This window comes from Ostrea edulis, chromosome 8 (genome assembly GCF_947568905.1).
Source record: "Ostrea edulis chromosome 8, xbOstEdul1.1, whole genome shotgun sequence".
NCBI classification, from domain to species: Eukaryota; Metazoa; Mollusca; class Bivalvia; order Ostreida; family Ostreidae; genus Ostrea; species Ostrea edulis.
In genome coordinates, this window is record NC_079171.1 from 15,475,287 (window position 1) to 15,486,311 (window position 11,025).

The 11,025-nt window shown below is 37.3% G+C and overlaps 1 protein-coding gene across 1 annotated transcript; it reads right to left on the reverse strand.

The window, feature by feature from the left end:
* Positions 1-6,199: 6,199 nt before the first annotated feature.
* LOC125662290 (uncharacterized) lies at positions 6,200-9,254 on the reverse strand. Its single transcript, XM_048894455.2, has 2 exons — positions 7,889-9,254; positions 6,200-7,379 (listed from the first exon to the last, which is right to left on the reverse strand). Exons 1-2 carry the CDS (start codon positions 8,522-8,524, stop codon positions 6,678-6,680), a joined length of 1,338 nt encoding a protein of 445 aa, XP_048750412.2. The 5' UTR covers positions 8,525-9,254; the 3' UTR covers positions 6,200-6,677.
* Positions 9,255-11,025: the final 1,771 nt, after the last annotated feature.

The following is an 11,025-nucleotide window of genomic DNA, read 5'->3' on the forward strand; positions in this document are numbered from 1 at the left end:
TCATTTGTTTGTCACCGGAAGCGTATTACCGGAAGTGATGTTAAACGAGACTTACAGCCCCTATTGAACCACACATTCAATATAAGGGTAGATTACCATATACCAATGTCGGAAGATGACCATATATAAGTGCATATATATACGCTTTATCCGTAAAACGGCAAAGGTAACTTCACGAAAACTGATTATCCCTGTCAGTATCAATCACATATTAATTGTTTTTCAGGAATCTAATTCTAGGCAATTAGATTTTGGATCGCAGTTCGCAGTTCACTATTCGCAATTCAATAGCGAACTGCATTCTAGAACGCAGTTCACAATTCAAATTTCTATATGCATAAAACAACACCACACTGGAATTAAAAGGATGGGGTGCCAGTTACAAACCCCAAACACTGTGAAGAAATGTTGATGGTAATCTCTCTAGTTACGGAGATCCGCTCCTCCAAGTTTTATGCATAACGCATTACACTTAGTGAATAAACATCGGGTTCAGAATCATCGAAGACCCCTACTCCGGGGACTGAAATTTTTATGGTAGGGTATTAGTGATCCTCTCCCACCACTGTGAAGAAATGGTGATGTTACTCTCTTTAGTTACGGAGATCCGCTCCTCCAATTTTTATGCATAACGCATTACAATTAGGGAATAAACATCGGGTTTGGAATTATCGAAGACCCCTACCCTGGGGACTAAAATTTTTGTAGTAGGGTATTAGTGGTTCTCTCCCACCACTGTGAAGAAATGGTGATGTTACTCTCTTTAGTTACGGAGATCCGCCCCTCCAATTTTTATGCATAACGCATTACACTTAGTGAATAAACATCGGGTTCGGAATCATCGAAGACCCCTACCCAGGGGACTGAAATATTTTTGGTAGGGTGTTAGTGGTCTTCTCTCACCACTGTGAAGAAATGGTGATGTTACTCTCTTTAGTTATGGAGATCCGCTCCTCAGACATTTTTAAATAACGCATTAGACTTAGTGAATAAACATCGGGTTCGGAAGTACCGAAGACCCTACCCCAGGGACTGAAATTTTTGTGGTAGGGTATCAGTGGTCCTCTCCCACCACTGTGAAGAAATGCTGATGCTATTCTCTCTAGTTACGGAGATCCGCCCCTCCAATTTTTATGCATAACGCATTACAATTACTGAATTAACATCGGGTTCGGAATTATCGAAGACCCCTACCCCGGGGACTGAAATTTTTGTGGTAGGGTATCAGTGGTCCTCTTCCACCACTGTGAAGAAATGGTGATGCTATTCTCTCTAGTTACGGAGATCCGCCCCTCCAATTTTTATGCATAACGCATTACAATTAGTGAATTAACATCGGGTTCGGAATTATCGAAGACCCCTACCCCGGGGACTGAAATTTTTGTGGTAGGGTATCAGTGGTCCTCTTCCACCACTGTGAAGAAATGGTGATGTTACTCTCTCTAGTTACGGAGATTTGCCCCTCCAAGTTTTATGCATAATGCATTACACCTAGTGAATAAATATCGGGTTCGGAATTGTCGAAGACCCCTACCCCGGGGACTGAAATGTTTGTAGTAGGGTATTAGTGGTCCTTTCCCACCACTGTAAAGAAATGGCGATGTTACTCTCTCTAGTTACGGAGATCCGCCCCTCCAATGTTTATGCATAATGCATAACACTTAGTGAATAAACATCGGGTTCGGAATCCTCGAAGACCCCTACCCCGGGGACTGAAATGTTTGTAGTAGGGTATTAGTGGTCCTCTCCCACCACTGTGAAGAAATGGTGATGTTACTCTCTCTAGTTACGGAGATCCGCTCCTCCAATTTTTATGCATAACGCAGAACACTTAGTGAATAAACATCGGGTTCGGAATCATCGAAGACCCCCTACCCCGGGGACTGAAATTTTTGTAGTAGGGTATTAGTGGTCCTCTTCCACCACTGTGAAGAAATGGTGATGTTACTCTCTTTAGTTACGGAGATCGGCCCCTCCAAGTTTTATGCATAACGCATTACACCTAGTGAATAAACATCGGGTTCGGAATTGTCGAAGACCCCTACCCCGGGGACTGACATTTTTGTAGTAGGGTATTAGTGGTCCTCTCCCACCACTGTGAAGAAATGGTGATGTTACTCTCTCTAGTTACGGAGATCCGCTCCTCAGACATTTTTAAATAACGCATCAGACTTAGTGAATACAAATCGGGTTCGGAAGTACCGAAGACCCCTACCCTGGGGACTGAAATTTTTGTGGTAGGGTATTACTGGTCTTCTCCCACCACTGTGAAGAAATGGTGATGTTAATCTCTCTAGTTACGGAGATCCGCCCCTCCAATTTTTATCCATAACGCATTATAATTAGTGAATAAACATCGGGTTCGGAATTATCGAAGACCCCTACCCCGGGGACTGAAATTTTTGTGGTAGGGTATTAGTGGTCCTTTCCCACCACTGGGAAGAAATGGTGATGTTACTCTCTTTAGTTACGGAGATCCGCCCCTCCAATGTTTATGCATAATGCATAACACTTAGTGAATAAACATCGGGTTCGGAATCCTCGAAGACCCCTACCCCGGGGACTGAAATGTTTGTAGTAGGGTATTAGTTGTCCTCTCCCACCACTGTGAAGAAATGGTGATGTTACTCTCTTTAGTTACGGAGATCCGCCCTTCCAATGTTTATGCATAATGCATAACACTTAGTGAATAAACATCGGGTTCGGAATCATCGAAGACCCCTACCCCGGGGACTGAAATTTTTGTAGTAGGGAATTCAAATGATTGAAAAGTACATGAGTTTGCGGTAAGATTATTCATTATTTCTACAAATTCTCCTAAATATATTAACTGTTTATTTTGTTTGTTTCATTTTTGATGTATACAAATGTCTTTTTAATCATTTGTAGCCCCAGCAGTGGAAAATGCAATGCATTATATCTCAGACCAAAAATCGCCCCTAAGGGGAATGTATGGTACATCAACTGCAACAGATTGTGGCCAAAAGGTGTAGAGAGGCTGGATTTGATGTGTTTTTTTTTTGTTTTTTTTCTTCAAATCACTCTCTTCGGGTTACTGTCGCCACACGCCTATATGCTGCGGGTGTTGACGAGCAACTTAAAGCGGGAAAAAACTGGTCACAGGTCATCTGTGATTCGCAACTACAAACGCACCTCCGAGGAACAAATACAGAGTGTAAAGTGATTTGATTTAGAAACCGTCCAAAGTGTCCCCGCCGGAGCCGAAGAAAGTGAAGCGCAATGAAAGTGTTTCCTTTGGATCGGGAAAAGAAATAAACATCACTGCCAGAATGTAACAGTGAATTTGCTACTTTAATGTGCATGTGTTTAAATGAATGATTGTGACATGGATTTATAACTGTGGTGCCTAAACGATTTCATATACAGTAAAATCGGATTATACACGAAACACTCATTTCGTATAATTTACTGGAATATTTCACGCCTTGAATATTGTATTTGATAAATAATATTTTCTCCCACAACGAAGAGTGGCCTTTATTCCTAGTTTTTACTGTCAGTCCAGTATTTCTCATAATATTGGCCTGCTCTTAATAATACTGGACTATGTTCAGTACAGTATGAAAAATAAAGTACTGCTAAGACAAAGAACTGACGTCAAAACAATGTTTTAAGGTATGAACAAGGTACAGTGAATAAAAATTGGATAACAAATGCTGTAAAACAAAGTCTTATGGATCAATTTGTCTAGACTTGGTCAAGTGGTGTTTTTTTTTGCTCTTCCAAGGGTACAATGTACAGAATTTTTAAAACAAGTTTTGGTCTGGAAACTTATCTTGAAAATCTACCTAAGAAACTCAGTATCATCTTTTTGAAATTTCGTACCACGAACCATCGCCTCCCAGTAGAGACTGACCGATGGGTTAGTATACAATATAACGAAAGATTATGTGTTTATGTAATGAAACAAAAATTGCAGATGAATACCATTTTGTATTAGAGTGCAGTGCTTTATCCAGTATAAGAAAAGAATACCTACACAGAAAATATTGTTCAAGACCAAATGTAATGAAATTTTATGAAATCATGTCAACGAATGTTAAAAACCTTAAAAACCAGTGCACGTTTATTTTAAAGATATACGAATTAGTCTGTTCTCTTAACACTACTAACTTTTGGCCAAATTTTTGTACATACATGTATTTATTTCAATTTGTTTAGTTGCATACCTATATACATTCCTCTGACGTTACTTGTATTGATACATGAAATTTCTGTTTTGTACCTCATGTATCATTTCCATTGTGGTTTGAGTGAATAAATGATGAATGAATGAATTCACCAGTCTCCGCCCTTAGTCCAAAACAAATCAAGATACACCGAAATATTCAATAACTTACTTGTATCATGACCAATTAGAAATATAATATTTGTCCTGTGACCAGTGGTTATAGCATGGTTTTTTAATTATCCCAATGAAAAGTAAAGTTTTTGCCTGGTGATCGCTTGGGTATTTTCCTCTTCCCGCCATACATGCTCATCGCGCACTTATCGTCCGATAGTTGGTGAAAGTGGAAATGCAGAGTGTGTCTGATCAGAGCACCCCAACTATAAACATTGGCGATTTACACGATTTTGGTGTACAGTTTTTATTTAATGAGGATCAGGAGGATATTCGCATAAGCATGTGATGATCACACATTTCGTGAGTTTAAACCGGGATATGATATTTTTAATGGATATCGACACGGCTGCGGACCTAGATGTCGTGAATTCTGATTTGAACTTCACCTTGTGTTAAAACTGTCACTGCCAGGTGGTGTTTAATAATTTATTTACACAGCATAGCTTTAAATAATATGCAAATGATGGTTCCGCCCACTGGTGTATCTCCAGTTATTGTACACGTTTTATAAAAGGAAAAACACCACAGTCATGATACAACTTTAATTAGACTCGTTAATTGTATTCATTAAGATGATGTTTCTTTGACTCGCATCTCTTTTGATTCACATCTTTTAGCGATTCATGACACTTGGTGTGCGGACAGTGACTTTCACAGAAAACGTGAATGACAGGAACATCACATTAAATAAATTGAATTATATCTATAATAAATACCAACTCCTAAAGCGTGTTGAAAGCCCCAGTTCAAGTAACACAAAGCAAATATTAAATTAAATTATGTCCCCCGTTACTCTCCTCTTTTATTTGATCTTTAATTAACATGTCAATTGATAGCTCTGATCACTGATCATTGATGTATGATGCGCGTATATTCCCTCACATATACTACTTGTACAGCTAATTTAGAATATTGGATATTTACAAACAAAACCCAATGTCGTCTCTTTCAAGTTCACCAAAAAGTGTTCTTTATCAACATTTAATAGATAACTTTTGTTTACAATCATATCTCAAAAGACCAATCAACTTAAAAGAGAAAAAAGAACCAGAGCCACGAATAGCCAAAAATGGCCCTTGGTCAAAACTTGATATTATTTTCAGGGACAAAAGCCAAGAATACCTATTTTTTTAAATATGCTATTTCTTCCCGATATCTTTTCTAGGTTTTTAGTTATTGACGTTCAAAGTACCTATTGTTTTTGGCCAGATTTTTATTGACGTCACAATTTTGCAACGTTTCATGTACTTTTATGTTCAAGTTCCCTAGGTAAGCGAAACAAAAACACTATTCAGTGCAATTTTATTCTAATACTGTACATATATAAAATTTTCTATGTTATTTTCCTTCAAAACACACGCACATGGTATACTCGAACATCTCTCTCTGTTTGTCTCCCTTCCTCTTTTTATTTATATACAATCATTCAACAGTTTTTAAGTAATATTAATTCAGTACCTCTATACTTAGCTTTGTTACATGTACTTAAGTATGCCATACTGGTTAATCCAATCCTAATATCGCACAGAGCGATAGTTTTTATGGTGGTGAGGGGGGTGTTTCTAAAACTCCTGCTCACAGGATGTACACGAAAACACGATGGATCCAACAGTTTACTTACGGATGAGATCTATTGGTCCATTACTGTACGTTTCAATATAACATATCTTTATCTGACGTTTTTCACTTTTATTTTTGCACATCAATAGTTATTGATGTATATGCTTTTGTGTTTGAAAAGCTATTAGGACACTATACATTGGAAGGGAAGGGGGTAGAGGGGGGGACTGTTACAAAAGTCACAGCTAGTACCAAGTACATATAGAAAGAAATGAATAACACATGAACATTTAGTTCGATCATAGAAAAATAATAATTTATTTTACATAAAGCTAAGGAAAACGTACACGTAATCTCATCATCAGATAATACTTGTTCTACATGAATTTATTATTTCCGGAAATATAGATCATTCTGTGTGTATACCAAAATACCTAATTATCAATAAATGAATAATATTTATCAAATGAATTCACTCATAAGAAATATGATATAGCACCTAATTTTTACATATTGTGAAGAAATGCACGTTTTATCTATAACAAAAAAATGACATGTCGGTGGTTGGATTAAAAAAAAAACAAGTTGCCAGGTTCTAACATTTGAGGCGCTGTAAAAATACTGAAAAATGAGGGTTTACAAATACATGTAACATATCATATAAAGAGTAAATGTTCTAATAGGAGTTGACTTATATGTCTAACACATTTTAGTACCCTCCTACCATATGAAACGCTGTTATTAAGAACTTTCATTCTTCTACTTCACTGTCATCAGTGTCAGGGACATCAATGATAGCAGCATCTTTAACAAAATCACCCCAGTTTTGAACACCTGAAGAGCTCCCGCCATTGTGCCTTGCAAATCCTAAGTACCACACAACAGACGCTATGTGTGAGCATACCCCAACCACACGTGCCCCTGCACTACATTTACAGTACCATGCACTAACGGTGGATTCTGAATATTGGATCCAAAGAAGATATTTCTTTGAGGTAACATGCCTTCTTTGCAGCTTCACTCTAATTAATCCAGGATGTTCTTTATGGACCAAAATATCAGCATCACCTTCAATGTACTCTTGCATATAACTTGGACACAGTCTTACTTGATACACGTCACATGTTAGATTTCTTAACTCTTCCTCGTCAAGTTTGGGGAAATTCAAGGAATCTGGAGCGACTTCCCAGTTGGACGACCTTCGGTCCAGCGCGTTTTCTTCCACAAATGTCTGGAGACTGTTGACTCTCTTCGCCAGGTATTGCATTTTGGTTGCAAGAGCCTCATCATCATCTGCATTTCCTGTCGAAAGCGGTGCTAAATACTCATTGGAAATTGCGCACACAATGCGCACGTAGTCTCCTATGAAAGGCACTTGGTTTGTTGGAAGTGTATGTCCAAGGTATTTCCACCGCTTTATCCTGGAATTGGCAGCCTCAACAACCCAGCGAATCTATAAATAAATATTGAAATTAGTCTCTCTCTCTCTCTCTCTCTCTCTCTCTCTCTCTCTCTCTCTCTCTCATTCTCATTTGTATATCACTGTTTATTGTCTAAACATGCAAAATGACGTTTCTTTTTAAGTATTCTTTACCAGAATGAAAAGATTCAAATTTACCCTGCCTCTATCCAAATGACCACCTCTTAACCAAAGTTCGATTATGCATAATAATCGGTATATCCAAGTATATTATGTTATACTATTATATAATTATCATCCAGAAATTTTAAATTTTCAAAAGCTATGTGATCACCTTTAACAATATATCTTTGTTCTATGTTCTTATTTTTCAACATCTAAAATAGTAATCATGTCACAAACCTAGCTTGTAACTTTTTTTTGGAAAGATTTTTGTAAATATTTTTAAAATGAATATTAATGTCAATATTGTTATTTTCATGAATCAATGTTGATAAAATGTTGCGAACAGAAGCCTGTTCCTATACTACTGACCAACATACCTTTGTTACTAAGCGACTAGCATTGGCTTCAAGGGCAGGCATCTGTTTTTCCCCTTTGGCAAGTAGATGGGGCATGAAAGCTTTAATTCCAAAGTCCTCCAGAACAGTTAGAGCATCCCTAAATCCCCTATCGACTACAAAAATGTCATCTTCCTGAAACCAGTTTTTGATATCTTCTATGTTGGAGCGAAGCATGTGATTGAAGATGGCAGCATCATTGTTGCGGTAATCTGCCAGGTAGGGACCCACCACAGTTAAGAAGTATCCATCGGTGGAAACAACTACCATGGGCTTCACCAATGGACGACCTTTATGAAGACTGTAGGTACGTCTATGGAAATGGAAGTTATTGCTTTTCTGAATGAAAATGTAGGTTCCATCCAGAACTGCAATAGCTTGGTTTTGTGCAGCATTTCCGAAGAGAGACTGGGCCAGTGGTCTAGTATGGTTTTCTATTACTTCCTGTCGAGATATATGTTGTAGTCCTATGTTCTGGGGAACAAAGTTCTTCATCAGAGCAGATATGACAGTAGAAACAGCTCTCCGTATAGATGACTTCGAAATTCCAAATATTGTTGATATCAACTGGTTGGACATTCCTGATCTCATTTTAAGAAGAAAAATTCCAAGATACATTGTTGATGTTCTGGTTGGTGTGTTTCTGATTTCAGGTTATATTTCTTTGTGAAGGTCTGGAACACTGTCTTTAGAGAGTCCAGTAAGTGTGATGTAATCCAGGTTAATGAGATTTGTAGGATCAAATGTGAACCTTAATGACGAATTCTGAAGTGCATATGTCCTAACTTTTCTTATTAGATCTAGTATGGTGCTTCTATTCAGATATGATGTGTCCATTGTCTCTAGATTGTCCAGTGCTCCTGGGATGAAGTCATCATTTTTAATATGTGATGGACAACACCTACTACCAAGGGGAATAATCACTTCCTTGTGAATAAATCCAGAGAGCCTTGCTGTAATACCGGTACAACAATAAGTTTTGGTCCAGGTCGTTTGCAAATGAAACAGTAGGCGTGTGAAAAGGGAGTCCTTAGAAGCAATAGGGTAACAGATGGTGGACTCAAACATGTTCAATTGCCAGGTGGACCAGTTACAGGTTTTGGAAGACTGATAGACTTTTCTTTGTCCTTGTAGTAGTGGTGTCTGCATTTATTGCACAGAATATCATGTGATTTGGTATCCACCATGAATGTCTTTCTCAGGAATTTCACTTTCACATTTCTTTCTGTCCTTCGGTTTTGTCTTTTTTTTGCATAAAATGCATGGAAACCTTTTTCTGTCATCACACATCCCGTCCTTTCTACAAACACACAAATCAAATTAAGTAGGACGTTTTGGTTTGATAATGAGGTCGTTTTTTACTTTGATTTGCTAAATGTATATCGTAGAAATATTCCACGTACATTGTAAAAGGCACAGTACCAGATTCAGGGGAGAAGTGTCCCTTTTTTTAACAAGCACCATTTTCTGTTTCTTCAAATAAAGATATTCTTTCAGATAAAGCTATATTTGGTGACCCCCCCTTTCTTTAACAAGCATGTATAAGGTCAAATCAATGTAACAATGGGTGCGCCTTTCAATAAATCAAAGTATGTTATTTATATAGTATATGAAATATTAATTTACAAGAGACAATAAGTCATTACATTGATCACGGAAGTTCTGTATATGTTGCATTTTTAGATAGTAAGAAAGCTTATGACACAGTCTGGAGAAAAGCTCTCATGGTAAAGCTTTATAAATTGGGGTTAAATGGTAAGATATGGAAAATAATAGATGACTGTCATATCGGTAATGAAAGTACAGTGGCTGTAAATGGTACCATGTCTCAATGGTTTGAAATTAAGCAAGGTGTTCGACAAGGCGGTGTATTGTCTGGATTTTTATATTGTGTTTTCATTAATGATCTATTAAATTGCTTAGAAAGTGTAAGCAGTAATTTCGGTGTGTACAATGTAAAGTCAACAAACCCGACATTAGCTGACGACATTGCATGCTTAAGTTCAAGTCCAACTAGCTTACAAAAAATGTTAAACGTTGCATTTAAGTATTCATGTTTATGGCGCTTTTCTTTTAACGCTCAAAAGTCTAGCGTAGTTATATTTGGTAAGGGTAGACCCCCAACACAGCAAACTTGGAAATTAGGTGATGATGAAATCTTGATCAATGATAGTTACAAACATTTGGGTATTATTCAACATTCTCGATTCAAAACCATTGACCGGACAACGGACAGTTGTAACAAAGGCAGGAAGGCTTACTTTGCAATACGGAATGATTTGTCCCACAACACAAACCCTTTAACTCTTGTTAAACTCTACCGGAAAATAGTATTACCTACCGTATTGTATGGATGTGAACTGTGGAACAATCTAAAGCAAACAGATTTCCAAATTTTAAACAAATTTCAACATTTTGTGACAAAGGATATTCAAGGCATGAAAATTTCAACAAAATCGGATATGTGTGAGAGCATGATTGGATTACATCCCATCATTTCGGAAATAGACAAAAGAAAATTAGTATTTTTTGGAAAGCTGTGTAAACTTGACACTAACTCTCTGTCAAAGAACATTTTCTTATTTAGATTATATGACCTTTTGCAGGGTGACATCAAACAATTTTCTGGATTTCTAAAAGATATATACGAAATTTTAATCAAATACAACTTACTACAATATTTAAGATCATTTGTTGAAGTTGGTCAATTCCCTGGGAAAAAAGATTGGAAATATATAGTTAAACAGTCGATTCATCACCAACATACGGAGGAATGGAGAAATCGCATGGAAGCCGATCCAGACTTCCGAATATTTAAAATTTTCCACAACATAATCTCTCCTATTAAACTCTGGAAATTTAACTTTTCATTTGATGAAGTTCCACTCATTAGATTCCTAGCTAAACTCTGGACCATTCCACCCATTTATTTAGGCCAAACCTGCAGAGTGTGTCAGGAGACGTACGACAGCCAGTATCAACATGCTGTGTTGGGGTGTCCATCCACAACTTGCATAAGAGATTCTTTCTTTGACAATCTAATCAATAATTTCGATGTCCATTTATAGGTAGAGCTTTCGCAGCTCAGTGAAGATATTTTATATTTTATATTACTTGGA

What these genes read in the sequence shown, in the direction of transcription:
- LOC125662290 (XM_048894455.2), bottom strand. Translation starts at nt 8,524, where the DNA reads ATGTATCTTGGAATTTTTCTTCTTAAAATGAGATCAGGAATGTCCAAC. An exon ending in CTAGTCGCTTAGTAACAAAG is followed by an intron (nt 7,380 to 7,888) that starts GTATGTTGGTCA and finishes ATTTATTTATAG; the next exon opens with ATTCGCTGGGTTGTTGAGGC.